The sequence below is a fragment of the Triticum urartu genome, chromosome 7 (genome assembly GCF_003073215.2).
Source record: "Triticum urartu cultivar G1812 chromosome 7, Tu2.1, whole genome shotgun sequence".
Classification (NCBI taxonomy): Eukaryota; Viridiplantae; Streptophyta; class Magnoliopsida; order Poales; family Poaceae; genus Triticum; species Triticum urartu.
This window is the reverse complement of record NC_053028.1, coordinates 710,074,753-710,100,952: the sequence shown is the minus strand read 5'-3', so window position 1 is coordinate 710,100,952 and position 26,200 is coordinate 710,074,753. Positions and strand designations below refer to the sequence as shown.

The following is a 26,200-nucleotide window of genomic DNA, read 5'->3' as shown; positions in this document are numbered from 1 at the left end:
GGTTTTGACTCCATGGTCATGCTCACTTGCTGGAGCTTATGGAAGCAAAGGATTGCTAGAGTTTTTTGTAAGCATCAACAGGGTGAAGGAGGAAGGGTTATCTTCTCTCATTCTTCAGGAATTGCAGCTTTGGGCCCTAGCTAGCTCGAGGGAGGGGGGTAGCGGCTCTTTGTGAGTCTAAGTGCTTGGGTGCATGGTTTTTTTTTTCGAAAAGGGGGTTCACCCCGGCCTCTGCATCAGAACGATAAATACGGCCCTCTTATTAAAACAAATAAATAGGTTCCAACAAGGTCTTAAAAGTCTCGAACTGAAAAAAAAGGCTCACACAGAACCAAAATGGCTAGGACGACAAACTTGCCAGAAAAGGGACGCCACAACCGGCTGGCTAAAGACAGATAGGTAAACTTGGATGCATGGTGTGTGTGTTTCGCTGCTCACCCCTTTGTGGTGGGAGCTATTGTATATTTGGCTCACTCTATTAAGCTAGTTTTACCGGAAACAGGGAACCAGTTAGGTGTACATTTGCCACCCGTGATGTCAACTGCAATCTGTCATCAAATCATTCAACAAGGACCAAATCTAACTTGATAGTTCATCAGCGCAATATATCCTAATTATTGTTACGATGCCTGAGAAATCAAACGAAAAAGGAACTGACTGCATCACACTAAAGTAAACACAAATATACTAACTATGATACTGTATGCACACTAAAGCAGAAAACAATGATACTGTATACACACTAAAACATCAGTCGTATAGCAAGTGAAAACTGAGTAAAACACACTGATTTTCAGAGAGATCACGTACCGTATTCAGTAATGACTTCCGCAAGTGAAGGGTCATTCTTTCTACGCTTGCTCGTTTTCTTCTCATCCTCTGTCAAAACAAGAGCATTCCAGGCTTTTGCTGGCAAAATTGTTCGGATTGTGTTGAGAAGATCTGCCACCTGCAAGAAAACAGAATACAGCAAACTTCATATGAATCAAACCTAAAATAATATCAATAAAGTTCCAACAAGTTCATTTAGAAACAGAAAATTTGAACCAAAGTTAACCTTAAGGAGGCATAAACAGTTAAATTATAAGTTTCTAAAACAAACCACTATTAAGGTATAGGGTAGGTTCGTTTTTCTAGCCAATATTGGACAACTCATAGGCAACCAAAAGCTTTAACGATATTTTGGCTAGCCAAATGTTTGGTACGGCTAACTTGGACTCAAACCAAACCTACCCATAGTAGCTAGTTCCCTACCAGCTTCCAAGGACACAAGATCTTCACTAATCTTTTAGCAGTAAACAGGAGGGGATCAAATTCTCATAATTGTACTCCAATGTTCTGAAGGGTACATATTTTCTCTGAACCTACCTTCCTTTGTAATTTACTTTTCAGCATGAACCAAAACATGAAAATGGAATAACTAAGACGTGCTATTTTCAATCCCAGAAACACTTGTACCCTTTGTGTTGAAGAAGAAACATCAAATAGCGGGTTGGGAAGTTCCAAGACAAACTAAAAGGAAATCACATTACAATGTGTTCATTTGTGATCTGCACAATAAATGAATGGACAATGGACTAAACTTGTACAGAAACTATCTGTAAACCCTTCTTTTCAATGGACAACGTGTACGTTTGAAAGAAATTTTGCAAGTGCACAGAGTATTGCATTTACATGTGAGGTTTTTGTGGCAATATTTTGCAATGTGGATTTCGTTAGACAGGTGTAGGTGAGCCAGGTATTGTCTGTGATGACCCATACCATTGAATAGATGATTTGAACGACTCTTGACAGATGTTCATAAAAGACTTACGTGATTAACTTCTATCCCCATGCAAGATCATTTAATCACATGATACAGGCTCCCCTTCTTCATTGTCATCCAGAAGTTAACAAGTCTGGCCTCACCACCATTAGCACTGTTGAAAAGCCTCATTACAGGCCGGCATGTAAGAACATCAACCTAGAATGAAGAAAAATGCTGAGATGTCCACTCGAGTGGATGCGTGGAAAACAATGGAATCTGCTTGCACATTGAAAAATTATAGAGTGCACAAGATACGAGTGTATTACCGTCTGGCTTCATATGATATTTATAAAGAAGATCTTCCAGCAGAGGTACTAGTTGAACACTGGTCGATGGAGTTACAACACTAGAAAGAAACTCACCATACTGAAGTAGCATTCCATGGCATCTATCAAACTGCTCGCTAACCATTTTGATATATGTGGCATCTGCATTTATTATAATCCTGAAAACAATAGCAACATTATTAAGTTAAAAGAGCAATGCAGAGAGTAAGAACTTAATATGACAGGCTTTTAGGCTAAAACTTGAACCCTAGAATGCCGATAATAAAGCTTTAGTTAATGGTTGCTTTTGGATATTTTCCTTGGCATATATTTCCATAATTGCATAATTCCAGAAATACAGTCAAGAATATTTTTTTTCCAATTAGGATGCACCTGTAGTAACAATCAGTCTGTCATCTACGGCTAATTCAGACTAAGTAGAGTAGTGTTTACCTTCTTCACAAGATAATCTGCCAGTGTTGTTGCATCAGATAACTAGCAGGCAGCGAACATTGTATTCTCCTTGAGTTAAAAGAGATATTTTGAGCAAACTCACTGCATACTTCAAGCATTCCTAGTATGGCCTTCACACTGTCAAAAAAGGGTTCCTTGTCTTCCTGCTCATTAGGAGGGGAACGTTGAATTTCGGGTAAGAAGGTGGCCGGTCGAGTTTCCTTTTAACGTCTAAGTTGGAGTTGGTTTCACGGCCGTTCGTTATTAGAACCAAAATAAATATAATTATTTACACTAAATTTTAGTACTTAACTATAAATAGTTTTTTTGTGAAATCACAATAATAAGTAATATACTGCATTTTTTCATAAAAGTTACATTTTTTACACATTGCACCTTAAAAGTAATTAACCAAATCCACTTAGCTGATAGAAAATAGTAAATTAAAAAAATATGTTTTCTCGATTAATTTGTGACGATTGCATGGATATGGCGTGTATGTTTTTGTGTGTATTCTAAAAAAAAGCGATGCACTTCTTTATTTTCAGTCTACAGTCTTATTAATTATAGCTCTGTATATTTTATGATATATGAAATATCTTGATAGCGGTCTTTGATTAGACGTACGGAAATGAAAACATCTAGATTACACAAGATGTTTTCGTAAGATGCCTAATGCACCTAGATGGAGGAAGTATCATTTTTGCTCAAATGTGTGTGACATATAATAGTGCGTTTGGTAACCTATTAGTTATTTTTTTTGCGCATGATCTGTTGGTTATGTGTGCCCACTCTCTATCAATGGTAAATCATTCACCCGAGGAAGACTAGCTTAACTTAACTTGCTTTATACTGTGGACTATAATCGAGTCTTTTGTTTTTTTAGACGTTTAATTTTTATTACATATTCGGTAGGCCCTTGAATGCAAGGAATATTTACTAATATTCATATGATTAATATACACACTAAGTATGTGGGTAGGACACCTAAGAAAAGTATGTGGGTAGGCCTCTTCCCTCACATGCTCGAGCTTTTCACCTGTTTGTCCGATCTACTGGAGCACCGTTGACAACCAGGCAGTTGGCGCTATGTTGAAAAATTAGTAGTGTGCGCAGTAGCGGGTGGATGAAACCACCATTTGCAGTGGCTTGGACCGGCACCTTGGACGAGTAAGAGTTGGAGCAGCGCCACCCGCAAGGTGCGGAGGTAGAGGTACCACCTAGTGTTGACATGCTGGGAAGGCGAAGAAGGTGCTGGTGCTCCCCGTCGCATAGGGGAGATCGCTGCTCTTACCGTATTCACTGAGAAATAACCAGACCTAGAAGATGAAGATGAAGATGGTCATCAGGTTAGGCTAGATAGAAAGAACGAAAGAAACAGGGCGGTGCCGCCACATCTGCCTTCGAGTTCTTCATCCATCAGTTAGTTGGCCAAACAATGCGGCGAATCGGTACATTCCTCAGCGATCAATGTTGTATGTGTCTTGTTGGAGCTAACTCTCTCAGCTCCCTGAAACTCTCTCTCCCTCTGCTGCGTCAAACAACTGATAAAAGATGCAAAGAGTTTTGGCCTTGCGCTGTATCACACAGCCACAAGTTTTCTTCTCTATTCTCTTGACAAAAGGAAGCATGCTTACACATCTTTAAGTAGACTCACGCACGCACAGCCTGGGCACCGCATTCGCCCACTAACACCACTAACTAACTGACTAGCCCACGTCCACAACATGTGAGGCTACTCCACTAATGCAGGTACATGCAAACTCCACACCGGCTAACAAATCTTCTACTTGACCGAGTCACTCGGCTCACACACAACTAACTCTACGTCTATGCAGCCTGTTGCATTATCCAGCTTGCATGCAGCGCCGTGCATCTCACACGGCGATGTCCCCTTCACACGGCACCTCAGCACTCCTTAGTACATGCTTCTTTTTTTTTTTAAACTCTTAGTACATGCTTCTAGCTGACTACGTTTCAGACGTACATCTGCTAATGCATTGGCCCTACACAACGCTAACTCATGCAGAAATAAAATGACATGCAGATACATAGTCCATCAAGATTATATCTAACATGTCTGACATGAAGGGCTGGGAAGGAAGGAAGAAGAACCCTGCAGCCAACGTAGGTGGAGACCGAATGTTTGCATGTACATTATCATTCTAGAACATGTGCGTTTGAAGACATAACAACTGTACTCGTTGTCCATCCCGAAATTGGGAACAGGTTTGTTATTCTGTATGTAAGCGTATATATTGGTACAATATGGTTTGGTCTGCAAAAGTGACAAAATATGACGTGATTTCTAAACTTTAGAAGGACATGGCGCTCAAGGGGGATCATTCAATGAATACAGGGGCGATCGATCCTACATGTAGGGACATAGATCAAGGAGGTGCCGTAGACTAGGTCCTGCAGTTACATTGGAAACACACGTACATGTAGAACAGTCACCTTACAACTCAAGCAACTCCCAAAGCCAACCAGACACCGAAGTAAAGTTGCCATCGAAGCAGAGCTAACAACTGGAAGCCGGCAATTTCCTCAAGTGCTCGCATCGGGGCATAGCCGACGATTGGAATCAGCTTGCCGTAGCCATGATCATCGCACACCTTGGTCGCCTTTCCTAATTTTACTTGGATTGCAAAGAGACCGGCGGCCGTGGTCACGAAAAAGGTGTTTGCTCCCTCTGCGAAGCCCAACACATGCACCGGACATGGTGCACCCACTCGAGCACCATTTAGTAGGGACACATTTTCCAAGAAGGTGATTCGGCCTGGTACCCATCGAGCATCCGTCACCTCCCATGACCACAATTGCAGATGCGGATGCAGTTCTTCGACGAGTCCTAGTCCACCGTCCTCCGCCAGCATGAGGTTGCAAGTGGGATCATCCTTAGAGTGGCAAGAGTCTGGTGTGTCGAACCAAGTCAGCCCATGCCTTGCCAAGTCATACTCCAGGATCAACGCACCACATGTCATGAAGTACAAGAAAGACCTCCCAACAAGCACGCTAGAATAAAATGTGAAGTCCACGATGAAATTGTGGTGCATTAAGGTCGGCTCGCCCCAGGCGGCAGCCTCAGACGAGTAGACGCACAAACGGGTCGTCGTGAGCGTCTTCGGCATAGATGGAGGAAACAAAGACCACCCAGAAGGGAGCCCCGTGGCATTCGTGGTGGTTGCACCAGTCCGTTGCGCAGAACACGGCTGCGGTGGTGTGGCCGAACTGGAGGGCCAAGGGCACAGCTACGCGCTGCTGGGCACCCGTGATTGGCTCCCAGACAAGGAATTCTTCGATACGACCCTCGGAGAGGAAGAGGGTGCGGCCGTGGCGGCAGTCGACGGCCTGCCAAAGCAAGCGGTCGGGGGCGGCGAGGGAGAAAGGCGACGAGGTGACAGGGATGAAGGTACGGATGGCCTCGTCATGCCAGTCATGAAGAACCCCGAGCGCGGTGGGTGACGGATGGAGATCGTGGAAGCTACGCCGAAACCAGCGTTGGGAGACGGCCCCGCTCCAGGACTTGCAGACGAGGGAGGCACGGAGGAGGCTGGCCGGGTCATCGGGCGGGATGCGGAGCAGGATCTCTTATACGAGCTCGTCCGGGAGGGCCGGCGGCGGTCCTTTTTTTCTCAAATGATACTCGGGCAGCGGTCCTGGTGCCATGGTGGCCGCTAGCTAGGTTTTTCACTCTTGAGCTTGGCAGCTGCTGCAGGCCCAATGTGACGTGTACGTACGGCAATCTCACGCGGCTGAGCTTGGCGGCTGCTGTTGGCCCAATCTCACGCGTACGGCAATGAGACGTCCTCGCTCCTGCTTGGCAGCTGCTGTTGCTTTTCACGATGTGTCATGTCATGTATATATAATAGCTGAGGCAAGCAAGCTAACCGACCACCACTTGGAATCCTAGTCTAGCTAGGTGAAGGTGATGGCTCTGAAACCAGCAGGGACGGACGAGTGGACAATTGTGAAACAAAGATCTCGATCGATATAAGGCTAGCTGTACGTTGTACGTGTATACGTACGTACGTACGTATGTGGCGCCGATCGAGCGCGCGTGAGTCAAACTTGCGATGTCATGGAATTCGTTTCGGTGTTTTGACCTAAATTAAGGCTTTGTATTGCAAGCCGAGTTGATCGGGGATGTCGGTGCCTCGCTCCATCAAAAACAGTTACGTACGTAGAAATGGTCGCGTGTATATATACTCAACCAATTCACAGTTATCATCTTCTCCTGCATCAAGGAAGGAAAATGGAGGACATCCAGCCACCCCTCGTGGGCGACGGGCGAACCCTCGGTCCCCCTCCAGCCACCCCTACCCGTCGCTCTCTCCTAACCGCCACCGCCGCCGGCATGGTCAGCCGGGCCCTGCCCCGCACGGCGCTGGAGGCGGCGGACATGTCCTTCCCCGTGCGCACGTAGGGGGACGTGGGGCCTCCTGATGGCGGCGGTGTGGCTTGGGTGGAGATCCCGCGGGCCTCGGGTGCCCTCGATGCGGCAGGGCAGCATGGTGCTCCTGCTGGCTAGGGGCGCCCGCTCGACCCAGATTTTGGCCCTATTGGGCCCATCTGGGTTGGGGCGGGCCGGCAGTCCGGCGCGCGGCGGTGCGGCTCCCTGGTGGTGGTGACGAGGCGTTGGTGGTCTATGGGTGGTGGCGGCTTCGTCGGCCGGCGTGCTGCAGCGTGGCGGCAGGGCCTGTCCAGACCAATTTGGGTCTGGCCAGTCTAGTAGGGGCCTGGTAGGCCCTTGTCGTCACGTCTGGTCGGCTCCGCGGCTGCAGTGGATGTTGTCCCCTCTGGTCCGCTGAGTTGTGGATGCCCCCGAGCCCGTTGGCTCCTCTTCCCTCCTCTAGGTGGCTCGTGTCGCTGGCCTCAGTGAGACGGTGAAGTTGGTCCGGTGACCGTGGGGGCACAGGCTGGTGGGCGGCAGGTTGGGTGGTGCACTACGGATCCTCCGGGGTGGTGTTTGTTCTTTTGGGTCGGGAGAAATCCCTGGTGGCTTGTTCGGCATCGACGCGGTGATGCCTGCGGGCACCACCGGACCTTCCTGGATGGCGTCGAGTATACCCCTTCCCCACTGTCCTTTGCGTTCGGGGGGAAACCCTAGGACTTGTATGGGCAACAGCAACATCTCTGTCGCATTCCTTTTTGAAGGTGCTGCTCGGTACGCGACGCTTTGAAGTGCTAGGTGCGCGCTGGCACTTTTCCAGATGGTGCAGCGGTTGCTGGTCATCTTCATTTTATTGATCTACCGGTGTCGGCATTTTTTTCTCGTCCTTTCTCTTGTTTTTCATTTAGGCTTGATTGTGCCGTGGCCCCAGCAAGCTGGATGTATCGAATTGTTGCTTTATAATATATAAAACGGGGAAGCCCTTTATCGTCAGGAAGGAATATGGATGTCTCATGTGCTACACTGTAACAAATATTATTATTATTTTTGAAAGAAACGCAAGAGAAGTGCGCGATTCATTCAGTACACTGTAGCAAATATACGTAGCAGAAAACGGGGTTCTTATCTGGCAAAAAAAAGTGAATGCTTGATTCCTTACAAACAACCTAATCTTGATCTAATAACTTGCAGTCAACACCCTAATGCTTTTCTTTCCTTACAATTTTGGCCGGAAATTTCGGCAGCATAACGCGTCGGAAAGAAACGCATCCGCCCGTGACGGCACCAAACAAGTGAAAAGCAATTCCTGCGACTGGAAAGGATGGATCAATACATGAGCCAAAGCCGATCCATCTCTAGCTAGCTAACTAGCTACTTGTGTGCAGCAAATAACAGACAATAGTTTTCCATTTTGCCATCAAAAGACATCCCAATCTTTATAACTCAAATAGCCAGGCTGATGCATTAATCATAGGGAGCGCCATAGCAGCGCGTCAAATTTGCGTTGCAAACAACACATTTTCTACTGTACAAAGTAATTTAAAACTGCAGCAAAGTTTTATAGTTGAATCAATTACAAGGAAAACAAATTGCAGTCTACATATAGATCAAAAAGATATCTAAACCACTTTGACTGCATTTTTCTTTACCAACAGTTTGAGCATTAGTATTATCTCTGAAGTTTTACTACTATTGGAGTTCAGCTAAGATCAAGGCAACTAATTTTCTTTACCAATTCTTTTATCAATTGATTTGTGGCCGTAAACCGTCAAATGGCCCTCACTACCTCTAAAGTTTGAGCTATTGTACTGTACTGAACTGAATAATTCAACAACCACTCTTTGCAACTCTAAGGTCAAGATATGGCATCAGGAAAACATCTCGACCAACGCAGGGAAGGAAGTAGTGAACAAATGCCGATGCATATATCATTTCCACACTAACCTTTGCTTGCATTGGCTTATGTGAATCTTCCGAAACAAACACACATCAACATCCTTGACAGGAACATGTTCCATCCATATCTCACCCAGCGTCGGGGTTTTCGCTTCTGTCACACGCTTGGTGTCGGCATATCATCTCTGCCATCACAAGGAAAGTTAGATCCAAAAAAGGTGTGCTCCCACAGAGTGCTAGGCAGCAGGCACGACAAATATGGCCGTAGCTTCGACGACACAGTGTGTGTGAGGGACTCGATCTGTAATCTCTCTAAGAATATAAGGTGTGTTTGTTTTTTCAAAAGTCAAACAAGGTCATGTTTGACCAAGTTTTTAGAAAAATATATCAATATCTACAATACAAAATTTATATCATTTGATCCATCATGAAAAGTAGTTTCATATTTTATCTATTTGGTATTTCAGATGTAGTTTGTTTATTCTATAATCTTTTTTTAGCAAACACAGTGGGGAAAATCCCCACTGTAACTCTATTTTTCATTAACATGGTGAGACAGTTATAAATGGCTATATAAGTATGTGATCAAATAAAAGGCAAATCTACAAATAATCTAGCCAAGATGGCATCCCTTCTTTCAAACTAGGTTTTGCCTTTTTGATAATCATGTCAAAGTGCTCCTTGAAGCTAGAGATACAGAAGACCGTGCTCTTTACTTTGTGATCAAAGATGATGTTGTTTCTATGTTTCCACAAGCTCCAGCAACCTGCAATTAAACATTATTTGAAGCAATTGACATTGTTTTATCTCTTTCCATCCAAGAGAATCTCCATGAGATCATAATTTGTATTCCATTGGAAACCAATGGCTAGCCAAAAATTCTGACTGAAATCACAACTGAAACATAGATGTATCAAATGTTCATTGGGCTCTTCATCACATAGAACACATCTGCTTGTCTCAATGTAGAAGTTTTTCCTTCTAAGTCTGTCCTGAAGTAGTAACCAGAAGAATAATTTCTGCTTGGCCAAAGAGGAAGACTTCCATATCCAGTGGAAAGGATTTGGAGCATGAGTAGGGTTTCCAATATATTCCAAGTATACTCTTTTGTTGGAATATTTAGTTCCACCCCAGTAAATTGCCAGGAGTCCAATTGGTCCTGGTTGTCTCTGCTATCAATCAATACTCTTAGGTTGTTGCTTTGTTGGACAACAATGGAAGATTTATTCTATAACCTTGGTCAAACATTCAAGTGGTTGACTTGCACGAAAAACAATACACCTTATATTCTGGAACGGAGGGAGTATTTCAGTAGCTACAAGATTTGATATGGTGGTGATACAAATTCGGGATTACATGAATTGGGGAATCAGGGAAGGAAGAACATGCGAGGGAGGTAAGTGGGACCCGGGTGCCGTGCCGTTGATGTCGTGATCCTCTAGATGCCTTGATCGAGTCGTCACTTGTTCTTAAGCAATCGCCGCCACTTGGTTCACCCACTCGGGCCCACTTGTCATAGTGTTGGGTCGTCCCTGCCGAACGGGCCTTGGTGCAGGTGGGGTTGCCTTGTCAAGGGTGGTAACATCCCCCTCTTCTTGAGTGGTGGCTTGCCCCCGAGCCGTGGTTGCCGGAAAGCGAGTGTGGAGCTCCAGCTTGTCTTCCCATGTATCAGTGACAGCATCAGAGTTGGACCATCGGAAGCGTACTTGCTTGATCATGGAGCCGTGCCGTTTGCGCCAGTGTGTTTGCAGGATCTCTATAGGAACAATTGGGACGTCAGTATTGATATGTAGATGAGTGGAACTTGCGTACAAGGAAGGATGGTTGGCACAGTTGCGACACATGGAAAAGTGGATGCACTTGTGCGTGGCCGGCAACTAGAGTTCATACGACACGTCATTGACATGCCAGATGACATGGTCGGGGCCATAGTAGCGGAAAGCAAGCTTGTGGTAGGCACAGGTTGCAACTGAAGTTTGCGAATACAATTGTAGCTTCAAAAAGACCATATCGTCAACGTGAAATCTGCGGAAGGTGCATTTCCTATCAGCTTGCATCTTCATGCATTGTCTGGCGCGGTTCAGCTGAGGCTGAATTTGTTGCTACATCATTGAACGTTCCTCAAGCCAGGCCTGGAGGGACAGTACTATGATCACGTTGGTAGCTGTGATCCCCCACTGTTGCGGCTGTCGATTGAACATAGCCTTGAAAGGAGACGTCCCGATGGTAGAATGAGGGGCAGAGTTATACCAGACCGGGGCGAGTGGCAGCCAATGACTCCAGCGTTTTGGGCAAGACTTGGTAAAGAGGTGCAGAAAGGTCTCGAGACATTGGTTCACTCGTTCTGACTGGCCATCTGTTTGAGGGTGGTGCGCCGGGCTCATGCGCATGTTTGTGCCGACGTATTTGAACAACTCTTGCCTGCATCCATATCCGGCCAGCTAGCTAGCTGTTGTCTAGCCACAACATCTTTGCCTGATAAGTATCTACAACCATCGACATCACAAGCAACTCATCACCAGCTTGAGTTGTAAGTACCATATATCCCAAGATTTCATTCTTTGAAAGAATGAAGAAGGTCAGATCGAGAGAAAGGGTGTGCTCTTACCACAAGAGGGCAGGCAGATCAAACATAGCCATGGTGACCATGAATTGTGTCGAGAGAGAAAAAACAGACGAGAGATTGTGTCGTCGTAAACAACGTGCACGCGTATCGTTTCTTTGTTCTTTGTTAAGAACCGGCGAGAGAGACTAGGTTAGGCACGCAGGCATGCATGCTCCGTACTGTTGGCGCATGCACGTAGTTGGCAAACGCATCGATTCGGATGAGAGGAAAAAAAAAACAGCGATCGACTTGTCAAGCAAACTTATCGAATACAGATCCCTCCTAGATGCAGCTGGGACATAGATGTACAAGGAGGTGCCGTCGGACTAGCTAGCTACCAGACCTCAAGACTAGCATGTACAACTGAAACACACATACATGCATGTACAAGATTTCATTCGTTTTCGGATCGCATAAAAAGTCATGAGATCAATTCCATCTTTCTCTTGCCGATCACATCACATCCAAGGCATTTCGTCGGAGAGTACAAGACAGACACCTTACAACTCAACAACAACTCCCAAAGCTAACCTCCCTCAGAGAAGTAAAGTTGCCATTGAAGGAGAGCTAACAACTGGAAGCCGACACTTTTCTCAAGTGCTCACCTCTGGGCATAGGAGTGTACAAGCCAGCGATTGGAATCAGCTTGCCGTAGCCATGATCATCGCACACCCTGGTCGCCTTCCCTGATTTTACTTGGACTGCGAAGAGGCCAGCAGCCGTTGTCACGAAAATGGTGTTTGCTTCCTCAGCGAAGCCCAACACATGCACTGGACATTGTGCACCCACAGGAGCACCATATAGGGACGGCAAACTTTCCAAGTAGATGATTCGGCCCGGCACCCATCGGCCATCCACTACCTCCCTTGACCACAATTGCAGATGCGGATTCAATTCTTCGGCGAGTCCTAATCCACCGTCCTCCGCCAGCATGAGGTTGCAAGTGGGTTCATCCTTAGAATGACAAGAGTCTGGTGTGTCGAACCAAGTCAGTCCATGCCTTGCCAGGTCATACTCCAGGATAAACCCACCACATGTCATGAAATACAAGAAAGACCTCCCAACAAGCAAGCTGGAATAATATGTGAAGTCCACGATGATGTCGTTGTGCATTAAGGTCGGCTCGCCCCAGGCGCCAGTCTCGGATGAGTAGACGCATGCCGACGTCTCAGCGTCTTCATCATAGACGGAGAAGACAAAGACCACGCAGAACGGACCGCCATGGCAGTCGTGGTGGTTGCACCCGTCAGCTGTGCAGAACACGGCTGCAGTGGTGTTGCCGAACTGGAACGCCACGGGGATAGGTACGCGCTGCTGGGCACCCGTGATTGGCTCCCACACCAGGAATTCCTCAGTACGGTCCTCGGAGAGGAAGAGGGCACGGCCATGGCGGCAGTCGACGGCACTCCAGAGCAAGCGATCTGGGGCGGCGAGGGAGAATGGCGACGCGGTGGCCGGGATGAAGGTAGGGATGGCTTCATCGTGCCAGTCATGAAGAACCCCGAGCACGGTGGGTGATGGATGGAGATTGTGAAAGCTGCGCCGGAACCAGCGTTGGGAGACGGCCTCGCTCCAGGACTTGCAGACGAGGGAGGAACGGAGGAGGCTGGCCGGGTCGTCGGGCGGGATGCGGAGCAGGATCTCTTGTACGAGCTCGTCCGGGAGGGCCGGCGGCGGTCCTTTTTTTCTCAAATGATACTCCGGCAGCGGTCCTGGTGCCATGGTGGCCGCTAGCTAGGTTTTTCACTCTTGAGCTTGGCAGCTGCTGCAGGCCCAATCTGACGTGTACGTACGGCAGTGGCGACGAGGCGTAGTGTACACGACGGGCAGCCGGCTGGAAGCTAATTAAGCGCACGCGGGCGAGAGCTGGCAAATTTGCTAGCCTTCGTCCTTTATGCATTGCTTTTGGCGGTATGTATATATATATAGTAGCTCAACTGGGAAACCCGGCCCATAGCGGCTACGGACACTGAATCCTACTCTAGCCAGGTGAAGGCCATGGCTCTGAAACCAGCACGGACGGACGGGTGGACGATTGTGAAAAAACGATCTCGATCGATATGTTGTACGTACGTTGTATTGTACTTGTATACGTACGATATACGTGTCCTCCTGGATCGATCCATCATTTATTTTCTTTTTCAATCGAGCCAATCGTCTCTGCAAAAAAAAAAAAATCGAGCCAATCGAGCGCGCGTGGGTCAAACTGCGGGCCATGCCATGGAATTCCTTTCGCGAGTCAACCAATTCACAAGTACACTATCATCTTGTCCTGCATCAAGGAAGGAATGTGGAACCAAGTCAGCGGCCGCCTCCCAAAAAGCTAGGGCTCTCTGCCTCCTGCCGGCACCGGCGTCGGTCCGTCCTTTTTTCGGTGGCTTTAGGGCCATGGAGGCGGAATGGATCTCGGCCCTTGCCGGTGGGAGGGCTTCGTTTTAAAATCTTTTTTCGAGATTTGTTAGGGTTTGTGTCCTGCTCAGGAAGGCGAGACGGCGGCTACTCTCTAAAAAAGGAATAAAGGTCTCCTGCCTAGCCCCTGTTCCGGTGATACGTCTAGCATCATCGGTGGGCGTGTGGAGGTGTGTCTCCGGCAGATCTTTCTTTGATGGGTTTGCTAGGATATGTTCGTCGTTCGTCTTCGTTCGTGTGTCTTCAGGTTGGATCCTTCTGATCTACACTCTTCATCCGTGGCAGTTGCTGTTCTGGTGCATTGGTTCTATGGGGCCTTAGCACGACGACTTCACGACTGTCTACTACAACAAGGTTTGCCCGGCTTCGGCGAGGGAGCGACGATGACAGCAGCACGCCTTCGGCTCGCTTCAGTGTTTGTAGTCGTCGCTAGGTGGTCTACGGATTTGGATGTAATTTTTATTATTTTTAGTGTTTGTTGTACTACCATGTTTGAAGATGAATAGATTGAAAGTTTTTCTAAAAAAAAAGGAATGTGGACGTCTCTTGTGCTACACTGTAACAAATATTTTCTTCTTGAAAGAAACACAGGAGAACTGCGTGATTCATTCAGTACACTAACAAATATACGTAGCAGACAACGGAGTTCTTATCTGGCAAAAAATGCTTGTTTCCTTATGAACAACCTTTTTTTGCAAAAATACAAACAACCTAATCTTGCATCCAAGACCTTGAAATCTTGCAGCCAACACCCTAATGCTTTTCTTTCCTTACAATTTTGGCCGGAAATTTCGGCAGCATAACGTGTCGGAAAGAAATGCATCCGCCCGTGACGGCACCAAACAAGTGAAAAGCAATTCCTGCGACTGGAAAGGATGGATCAATACATGAGCCAAAGCCGATCCATCTCTAGCTAGCTAACTAGCTACTTGTGTGCAGCAAATAACAGACAATAGTTTTCCATTTTGCCATCAAAAGACATCCCAATCTTTATAACTCAAATAGCCAGGCTGATGCATTAATCATAGGGAGCGCCATAGCAGCGCGTCAAATTTGCGTTGCAAACAACACATTTTCTACTGTACAAAGTAATTTAAAACTGCAGCAAAGTTTTATAGTTGAATCAATTACAAGGAAAACAAATTGCAGTCTACATATAGATCAAAAAGATATCTAAACCACTTTGACTGCATTTTTCTTTACCAACAGTTTGAGCATTGGTATTATCTCTGAAGTTTTACTACTATTGGAGTTCAGCTAAGATCAAGGCAACTAATTTTCTTTACCAATTCTTTTATCAATTGATTTGTGGCCGTAAACCGTCAAATGGCCCTCACTACCTCTAAAGTTTGAGCTATTGTACTGTACTGAACTGAATAATTCAACAACCACTCTTTGCAACTCTAAGGTCAAGATATGGCATCAGGAAAACATCTCGACCAACGCAGGGAAGGAAGTAGTGAACAAATGCCGATGCATATATCATTTCAACACTAACCTTTGCTTGCATTGGCTTATGTGAATCTTCCGAAACAAACACACATCAACATCCTTGACGGGAACATGTTCCATCCATATCTCGCCCATCGTCGGGGTTTGCGCTGCTGTCACACGCTTGGTGTCGGCATATCATCTCTGCCATCACAAGGAAAGTTTTTTTTTCCAAAAAAGGTGTGCTCCCACAGAGTTCTAGGCAGCAGGCACGTCAAATATGGCCGTAGCTTTGACGACACAGTGTGTGTGAGGGACTCGATCTATAATCTCTAAGAATATAAGGTGTGTTTCTTTTTTCAAAAGTCAAACAAGGTCATGTTTGACCAAGTTTTTAGAAAAATATATCAATATCTACAATACAAAATTTATATCATTTGATCCATCATGAAAAGTAGTTTCATATTTTATCTATTTGGTATTTCAGATGTTGTTTGTTTATTCTATAATATTTTTTTCTAAGAAAACACAGTGGGGAAAATCCCCACTGTAACTCTATTTTTCATTAACATGGTGCGACAGTTATAAATGGCTAAATAAGTATGTGATCAAATAAAAGGAAAATCTACAAATAATCTAGCCAAGATGGCATCCCTTCTTTCAAACTAGGTTTTGCCTTTTTGATAATCATGTCAAAGTGCTCCTTGAAGCTAGAGATACAGAAGGCCATGCTCTTTACTTTGTGATCAAAGATGATGTTGTTTCTGTGTTTCCACAAGCTCCAGCAACCTGCAATTAAACATTATTTGAAGCAATTGACATTGTTTTATCTCTTTCCATCCAAGAGCATCTCCATGATATCATAATTTGTATTCCATTGAGAACCAATGGCTAGCCAAAAATTCTGACTGAAGTCATAACTGAAACATAGATGTACCAAATGTTCATTGGGCTCTTCATCACATAGAACACATCTGCTTGTCTCAATGTAGAAGTTTTCCTTGTAAATCTGTCCTAAAGTAGTAACCAGAAGAATAATTTATGCTTGGCCAAAGAGCAAGACTTCCATATCCAGTGGAAAGGATTTGGAGCATCAGTAGGGTTTTCAATATATTCCAAGTATACTCTTTTGTTGGAATATTTAGTTCCGCCCCAGTAAAATTGCCAGGAGTCCAATTAGTCCTGGTTGTCTCTGCTATCAATCAATACTCTTAGGTTGTTGCTTTGTTGGAAATCAATGGAAGATTTATTCTATAACCCGGGTCAAACATTCAAGTGGTTGACTTGCACGAAAAACAATACACCTTATATTCTGGAACGTAGTGAGTATTTCAGTAGCTACAAGATTTGATATGGTGGTGATACAAATTCGAGATTACACGAATTGGGGAATCAGGGAAGGAAGAACCCGGGTGCCGTGCCGCTGATGTCGTGATCCTCTAGATGCCTTGATCGATTCGTCACTTGGTCTGAAGTAATCGCTGCCACTTGGTTCACCCACTCGGGCCCACTTGTCATAGTGTTGGGTCGTCCCTGCCGAACGGGCCTTGGTGCAGGTGGGATTGCCTTGTCAAGGGTGGTGACATCCCCCTCTTCTTGAGTGGTGGCTTGCCCCCAAGCCGCGGTTGCCGGAAAGCGAGTGTGGAGCTCCACCTTGTCTTCCCATGTATCAGTGACAGCATCAGAGTTGGACCATCGGAAGCGTACTTGCTTGATCATGGAGCCGTGCCGTTTGCGCCAGTGTGTTTGCAGGATCTCCATAGGAACAATTGGGACGTCAGTATTGGTATGTAGATGAGTGGAACTTGCGTACCAGGAAGGATGGTTGGCACAGTTGCGACACATGGAAAAGTGGATGCACTTGTGCGTGGCCGGCAACTAGAGTTCATACGACACGTCGTTGACATGCGATATGATATGGTCGGGTCCATAGTAGCGGAAAGCAAGCTTGTGGTAGGCATAGGTTGCAATTGAAGTTTGCAAATATAACTGTAGCTTCAAAAAGACCATATCGTCAATGTGAAATGTGCGGAAGGTGCATTTCCTACCAGCTTGCGTCTTCATGCATTGTCTGGTGCGGTTCAGGTGAGGCTGAATTTGTTGCTACATCACTGAACGTTCCTCAAGCTAGGTCTGGTGGGACAGTACTATGATCATGTTGGTAGCTGTGATCCCCCACTGTTGCGGCTATCGATTGAACATAGCCTTGAAAGGAGACATCCCGATGGTAGAATGAGGGGCAGAGTTATACCAGACCTGGGCGAGTGGTAGCCAATGACTCCAGCGTTTAGGGCAAGACTTGGTAAAGAGGTGCAGAAAGGTGTCAAGACATTGGTTCGCTCGTTCTGACTGGCCATCTGTTTGAGGGTGGTGCGCCGGGCTCATGCGCATGTTTGTGCCGACGTATTTGAACAACTCTTGCATGCATCCATATCCGGCCAGCTAGCTAGCTGTTGTGTAGCCACAACATATTTGCCTGATAAGTATCTACAACCATCTGGAGGCACCTTCACATGGGTACGATGACGAATTCTGCGGGCCTCTTTCTCAAGAACCCAACCAAGACGACCGCGGTCTAGCTGGTACGGCAGAGAAACCCAGTTGCAACAGGCGTCATCTGGCGTTCAGTTCTCAGGAGACACCTCCAGCTGCCGACTTCACCGAGCCTCAGATAGCCGAGGTGCCAAATATTATCAGCCCCAACACACTCAAGAAGGCGATCTGTGAGCAGAACTTGGTCCCATTACAACAGAAGAAGAAGGGACAGAAAAGAAAGAGTAACAAGGGTGCGAGCCAGCCGGCACCGAGTACGATCCGTGCTCAGGATGGGCCACCTTCACCTAAGGATATCTCGAGGAGGGTGCATGTGGCGGTAGGGCGATGCTTCCAAAAAATATGCTCAATGCTGCAACCGGTGCTATGCGGAGTCTGCACGATAGTGTTCTTTCTTTGGAGAAGCGGCGTCTCAGAGAGAATGATGTGGCATACCCGGTTTTCATGGCCAAGGTGCCAGAGGGCAAGGGCTTTGTGGATGGCGACATCGGGGGTACGATCGTCCTGCGGTTTGATGACATCTTTGCTATGTTGAACCTTCATCCGCTGCACTACACCTTCGTTCGGCTGTTTTCGCTGAGTATGGAGATGCGGATCATTAGAGACAAGACCCCGGACATCGTGATAGTCGACCCCTTCTACATGCGTGCCAAGCTCTTGGGCAGCGCTGGGGACCGCCAAGTCGCGAGTTCACACCTCGAAGGCGTCATTCTGGCAAACCCAGATAAGGATAACTTTCTCGTGCCTTACTTTCCCGAGTAAGTCGTCCCCTCAACCGCCCCGTAACATATGATTTCTTAGATTTCGGTCGTTCTTTCTTTTTCTAACATTCCATGTTCTGTGCAGTGACACACATTGCACACTCATCCTCTTAAGCCCGAAATATTCCATGGCCATGTATTTGGACCCGAACCGTGACTCCAAGATGGACTACACAAATATCAAGAAAGTTCTTGATGATGTTCTCTCCGGCTACGCCAAATCTGGAGGCACCTTCACCAGGCCAGTTCGTAGGTACGGCAGGCACGTGTTCGGCCACAATACGACGTGCTCCTGCGTCAAGCAGCCGCCTGGCGGTCAGAAGGATACCTACTACGCCCTCCATCACATGCGGGCGATCGTACGGGACCATCATCACCTTCTGCTACCAGATAATCTCAAAGATTGGGCCGCGAGCTTGTCGGCAATCCAGGATGCGGAGATCAGACAAGAATTCTTTCGCATCCAGTCGGACTTGGCGGAAATCATCCATCAAGATGTCCTTCATACCTCGGGGCAGTTCTACCTCAGAAATCCAACCGTCCAACAGTGGGATAGACATAACGCTACAAATGCAGGCTGACAACGCCCGCGATTTCATGACCATCACGACAGACGGCGGCTTCACCCACACTCCGGTCCCATGAGTCGAGTAGAAAGTAGTGTAGTTATGAAACATTGATTGGCTCATGTTGTAATTAAATTTTAATGAATTATATGTCTCTTTGGTTTGGACAGTCGTTCAACTTAGATGTAATCGATGCTATTTATTAGTAGGACCATGAATCGTGCTATTAATGTCTTGCTTTTCTCTTCCGATCCTTTTGTTGCATACTTATATATTGCTTATGTATTGTCTGTTGTTTGGCTTGTGCATAGAAATGCCGTCGTATGTCGTGTACAAGGGTAAGGTTCCCGGAGTCTACGACGACTGGGAGGAGTGTCAGAGACAGGTTCACCGTTCCAGCGGTAACAGTTACAAAGGGTACACCACTAGGGCGGAGGCGGAATCTAGATACGCCCGCTATCTAGCGGGAGAGAGGAGGGAGCGTTGGAGGAACCGGATGAAGACCAGTTTCATTGCGATGATGCTCATAGTGATGACCGCAGCTCTCTTCTATGTGATGGTAGTTTAGATGATCGATATCGACTTGTAATGTGAAGACAAACTCGCTACTCGCGGTCTCGAGACTTGTAATGTTCTATCATTGTTCGGTCTTTTGAATTCGGAGACAAATATGATGAATTGTATTCGGAGACTAATCTTCTATTGTATTCGATGAATCTGCTGTTGCTGTGTGCTGCTGTCTATATTCTGTCCAATAATATATTTTGTAACCTGTGCAAAAATCAGAAAAGAAAAAAAACTAATATTCATACTAATGGCGCATCACACAAGACACTAATGGCGCACTGTGATAATCACACTAATGGCGCATTACCTACTGGTGCACCATTAGAATGCCAAAGCATATGGGTACATATGCCCCCCTGGGAGGCATTCTAATGGCGCACTGCAGGCTATACTAATGGCGCACTACGTGGTGCGCCATTAGAACACCAGATACTAATGGCGCACCAGTGGTGCGCCATTAGAATTTAATTCTAATGGCGTGATGCCAGTGGCGCACTAATAGTGCGCCATTAGAAGGCAAAATCGGTGCGCCACTAGCATGCTTTTTCCTAGTAGTGCCGGGTGCCGTGCCGTTGATGTCGTGATCCTCTAGATGCCTTGATCGAGTCGTCACTTGGTCTTAAGTAATCGCCGCCACTTGGTTCACCCACTCGGGCCCATTTGTCATAGTGCTGGGTCGTCCCTGCCGAACGGGCCTTGGTGCAGGTGGGGTTGCCTTGTCAATGGTGGTGACATCCCCCTCTTCTTGAGTGGTCGCTTGCCCCCAAGCCGTGGTTGCCGGAAAGCGAGTGTGGAGCTCCAGCTTGTCTTCCCATGTATCAGTGACAGCATCAGAGTTGGACCATCGAAGTGTACTTGCTTGATCATGGAGCCGTGCCGTTTGCCACCGAGTGTTTGCAGGATCTCTATAGGAACAATTGGGACGTCAGTATTGGTATGTAGATGAGTGGAACTTGCGTACAAGGAAGGATGGTTGGCACAGTTGCGACACATGGAAAAGTGGATGCACTTGTGCGTAGCCGGCAACTAGAGTTCATACGACACGTCATTGACATGCCAGATGACATGGTCGGGGCCATAGTAGCGGAAAGCAAGCTTGTGGTAGGCACAGTGCAACTGAAGTTTGCAAATACAATTGTAGCTTCAAAAATACCATATCGTCAACGTGAAATGTGCGGAAGGTGCATTTCCTATCAGCTTGCATCTTCATGCATTGTCTGGCGCGGTTCAGGTGAGGCTGAATTTGTTGCTACATCATTGAACGTTCCTCAAGCCAGGTCTGGTGGGACAATACTATGATCATGTTGGTAGCTGTGATCCCCCACTGTTGCGGCTGTCGATTGAACATAGCCTTGAAAGGAGACGTCCCGATGGTAGAATGAGGGGCAGAGTTATACCAGACCGGGGCGAGTGGCAGCCAATGACTCCAGCGTTTTGGGCAAGACTTGGTAAAGAGGTGCAGAAAGGTCTCGAGACATTGGTTCACTCGTTCTGACTGGCCATCTGTTTGAGGGTGGTGCGCCGGGCTCATGCGCATGTTTGTGCCGACGTATTTGAACAACTCTTGCCTGCATCCATATCCGGCCAGCTAGCTAGCTGTTGTCTAGCCACAACATCTTTGTCTGATAAGTATCTACAACCATTGACATCACAAGAAACTCATCACCAGCTTGAGTTGTAAGTACCATGTATCCCAAGATTTCATTCTTTCAAGAAAGAATGAAGAAGGTCAGATCGAGAGAAAGGGTGTGCTCTTACCACAAGAGGGCAGGCAGATCAAACATAGCCATGGTGACCATGAATTGTGTCGAGAAAAAAAAACAGACGAGAGATTGTGTCGTCGTAAACAACGTTCACGCGTATCGTTCCTTTTTTCTTTGTTAAGAAACGGCGAGAGAGAGTATGTTAGGCACGCAGGCATGCATGCTCCGTACTCGTTGGCGCATGCACGTAGTTGGCGAACGCATCGATTCGGACGAGAGGAAAAAAAAACAGCGATCGACTTGTCAAGCAAACTTATCGAATACAGATCCCTCCTAGATGCAGCTGGGACATAGATGTACAAGAGTACAAGACAGCTAGCTAGCAGACCTCAAAACTAGCTAGGTCCTACAGATACAACTGAAACACACGTACATGCATCTACAAGAGTACAAGACAGACACCGTACAACTCAACAGCAACTCCCAAAGCTAACCTCCCTCAGGGAAGTAAAGTTGCCATTGAAGGAGAGCTAACAACTGGAAGCCGACACTTTTCTCAAGTGCTCACCTCTGGGCATAGGAGTGTACAAGCCAGCGATTGGGATCAGCTTGCCGTAGCCATGATCATCGCACACCCTGGTCGCCTTCCCTGATTGTACTTGGACTGCGAAGAGGCCAGCAGCCGTGGTCACGAAAATGGTGTTTGCTTCCTCAGCGAAGCCCAACACATGCACTGGACATTGTGCACCCACGCGAGCACCATATAGGGACGGCAAACTTTCCAAGTAGATGAGCTTGGCAGCTGCTGCAGGCCCAATGTGACGTGTACGTACGGCAATCTCACGCGGCTGAGCTTGGCGGCTGCTGTTGGCCCAATCTCACGCGTACGGCAATGAGACGTCCTCGCTCCTGCTTGGCAGCTGCTGTTGCTTTTCACGATGTGTCATGTCATGTATATATAATAGCTGAGGCAAGCAAGCTAACCGACCACCACTTGGAATCCTAGTCTAGCTAGGTGAAGGTGATGGCTCTGAAACCAGCAGGGACGGACGAGTGGACAATTGTGAAACAAAGATCTCGATCGATATAAGGCTAGCTGTACGTTGTACGTGTATACGTACTTACGTACGTATGTGGCGCCGATCGAGCGCGCGTGAGTCAAACTTGCGATGTCATGGAATTCGTTTCGGTGTTTTGACCTAAATTAAGGCTTTGTATTGCAAGCCGAGTTGATCGGGGATGTCGGTGCCTCGCTCCATCAAAAACAGTTACGTACGTAGAAATGGTCGCGTGTATATATACTCAACCAATTCACAGTTATCATCTTCTCCTGCATCAAGGAAGGAAAATGGAGGACATCCAGCCACCCCTCGTGGGCGACGGGCGAACCCTCGGTCCCCCTCCAGCCACCCCTACCCGTCGCTCTCTCCTAACTGCCGCCACCGCCGGCATAGTCAGCCGGGCCCTGCCCCGCGCGGCGCTGGAGGCGGCGGACATGTCCTTCCCCGTGCGCATGTAGGGGGCGTGGGGCCCTCTGATGGCGGCGGTGTGGCTCGGGTGGGCATCCCGCGGGCCTCGGGTGCCCTAGATGTAGCGGGGCAGCGTGGTGCTGCAGCTGGCTAGGGGCGCCCGCTCGACCCAGATTTTGGCCCTATTGGGCCCATCTGGGTTGGGGCGGGCCGGTAGTCCGGCGCGTGGCGGCGCGGCTCCCTGGTGGTGGTGGCGAGGCGTTGGTGGTCTATGGGTGGTGGTGGCTTCGTCGGCCGGCGTGATGCAGCGTGGCGGCAGGGCCTGTCCGGACCCATTTGGGTCCGGCCGGTCCAGTAGGTAGGCCCTTGTCGTCACGTCTGGTCGGCTCCGCGGCGGCAGTGGAGGTTGTCCCCTTCGGTCGGCTGAGTTGTGGATGCCCCCGAGCCCGTTGGCTCCTCTTCCCTCCTCTAGGTGCCTCGTGTCGGTGGCCTCAGTGAGACAGCGAAGTTGGTTCGGTGACCGTGGGGGCACAGGCTGGTGGGCAGCAGGTTGGTTGGTGCACTACGGATCGTCCGGGATGGTGTTTGTTGTTTTGGGTCGGGAGAAATCCTTGGTGGCTTATCCGGCATCGACGCGGTGATGCCTGCGGGTACCACCGGACCTTCCTTGATGGCGTCGAGTATACCCCTTCCCCACTGTCCTTTGCGTAGGGGGGGAAACCCTAGGACTTGTCTGGGCAACAGCAACATCGCCGTCGCATTTCTTTTTGAAGGTGCTTCTCGGTACGCGACGCTTTGAAGTGCTAGGTCCACGGTGGCACTTCTCCAGATGGTGCAGCAGTTGCTGGTCATCTTCATTTTATTGATCTACCGGTGTCGGCTTTTGTTTCTCGTTCTTCCTATTGTTTTTCTTTTAGGCTTGATTGTGCCGCGGCCCCAGCAAGATGGATGTATCGGATGGTTGCTTTATAATATATAAAATGGGGAAGCCCTTTATCGTCAGGAAGGAATATGGATGTCTCATGTGCTACACTGTAACAAATATTATTATTACTAGTCGCCAACCCGTGCGAGTAAGCTAGTACTTTAACTTGGCCTACATTATAAAATATGGATGAATTTTTTTGGCTAATTTTATTTACCAGGAGCAAGAAATTGAAATGTCCAACATTTTTTGGTGGAAAAGTTACATCTTATCTTACCATTGGGTTTAATATCCATATCTTTTTGTACTAAAAAGGAAAATTGTATATTAAATAATAGAATATGACATGAAGCATATACTAATCTTTTCTCCATTTAGATAAGAAATCAAACTACTTTTGACTTCTGATGATGGTATGTAATGCCTTCACAATATTGATTTTTTTTCTTATTGCCTGTTCACCTCTCACCTATTCTGCACGTCTCTAGACAAATTTAGCAATTTACTATTAGATAGACAATGAGAGAGCCTCACAGAATCAATCATAAGAAAAATAATTTGACTTTTTATATTTTTCAAAAGATAATATATATATCAATGCAGACATCAGATGCCAATTTTTATTATTATCTACCTTTCTTGTTCCTTCTTTTGATAAGAGAGAATACAAAAGCTTAATCTTGAACGTATATAGTGCAAATTATAAAATCTATAGAGGAAATAGTCTTGTCATCGAGCTTCTGTACATGCTTTGATGGTTGCACTTTTGTGCACCCCTTTGGTTCTGTATTGCTCTGAACATGCTCACTTCGATTATATTAGCCACTTCCTAAAATTAAAATTCTCAAAAAAATTAACATATGGACAAAAGTAAAATATGGTTTCCTCTTTCTTGAATTCAGGTCAATTTTGGTAAATGTGGAATATACTGAAACCAAATAGAAATAATTTGGTATGTACCGTGTCCAAACTGAATTTTGAATCAATATGATATTTACTGAAATACTAATACACTATTATTAAAAAAATCTGACCATGCACATGCCTCGTACATATTATCTGCCACCATATGTATGTAGTTACTACCGATTAAAATGCATATTACTATAAAAAATTAAACTTCTAATACCAAGATAGACCGGTACATATGTACATGAACTAAAAAAGGAATCTAACTCGGATTTTTGCACTGTATTTAACTTGGGCGAATCTCAATAAAAAAACTTGGGCTCCATTACATCCAGGAATTCATATTTGGATAGACATACTCCAACTCACTAAACCTAATCACATCCAGAACAAAATTGAATGGAGAAGAGTGAAAAAAAATATGCAACTATGTTTTTTTATTGAGATGAATTATCATCCAGTACATGTTCAAACTTTTTATGTCATGTTAGATTTACCCTTAAACTTGGTAGACCTGAATCCTATTGCATCCAATTGGGGGTAAGGCAGGTGTATTGGCATTGACTACAATGTTTTTTTTCTTACTTATGCATATGTTTGGGTTAATGGACAAATATTCTGATTATGTTGTTAAATCCTGAACCAAACATTTTTTGGTGGAAAAGTTACATCTTATCTTACCATTGGGTTTAATATCCATATCTTTTTGTACTAAAAAGGAAAATTGTATATTAAATAATAGAATATGACATGAAGCATATACTAATCTTTTCTCCATTTAGATAAGAAATCAAACTACTTTTGACTTCTGATGATGGTATGTAATGCCTTCACAATATTGATTTTTTTTTCTTATTGCCTGTTCACCTCTCACCTATTCTGCACGTCTCTAGACAAATTTAGCAATTTACTATTAGATAGACAATGAGAGAGCCTCACAGAATCAATCATAAGAAAAATAATTTGACTTTTTATATTTTTCAAAAGATAATATATATATCAATGCAGACATCAGATGCCAATTTTTATTATTATCTACCTTTCTTGTTCCTTCTTTTGATAAGAGAGAATACAAAAGCTTAATCTTGAACGTATATAGTGCAAATTATAAAATCTATAGAGGAAATAGTCTTGTCATCGAGCTTCTGTACATGCTTTGATGGTTGCACTTTTGTGCACCCCTTTGGTTCTGTATTGCTCTGAACATGCTCACTTCGATTATATTAGCCACTTCCTAAAATTAAAATTCTCAAAAAAATTAACATATGGACAAAAGTAAAATATGGTTTCCTCTTTCTTGAATTCAGGTCAATTTTGGTAAATGTGGAATATACTGAAACCAAATAGAAATAATTTGGTATGTACCGTGTCCAAACTGAATTTTGAATCAATATGATATTTACTGAAATACTAATACACTATTATTAAAAAAATCTGACCATGCACATGCCTCGTACATATTATCTGCCACCATATGTATGTAGTTA

The 26,200-nt window shown here is 45.9% G+C and overlaps 1 protein-coding gene and 1 pseudogene across 1 annotated transcript; both read right to left on the bottom strand.

Moving 5' to 3' along the window:
• Window positions 1–691: 691 nt before the first annotated feature.
• LOC125519571 lies at window positions 692–6,195 on the bottom strand (annotated as a pseudogene).
• A 5,792-nt stretch (window positions 6,196–11,987) lies between these two features.
• Window positions 11,988–13,810, bottom strand: LOC125519570. The gene is made up of 2 exons (XM_048684333.1): window positions 13,679–13,810; window positions 11,988–13,154 (listed from the first exon to the last, which is right to left on the bottom strand). The coding sequence occupies exons 1-2, from the start codon at window positions 13,808–13,810 to the stop codon at window positions 11,988–11,990; spliced, it is 1,299 nt and encodes a 432-aa protein (XP_048540290.1).
• Window positions 13,811–26,200: the final 12,390 nt, after the last annotated feature.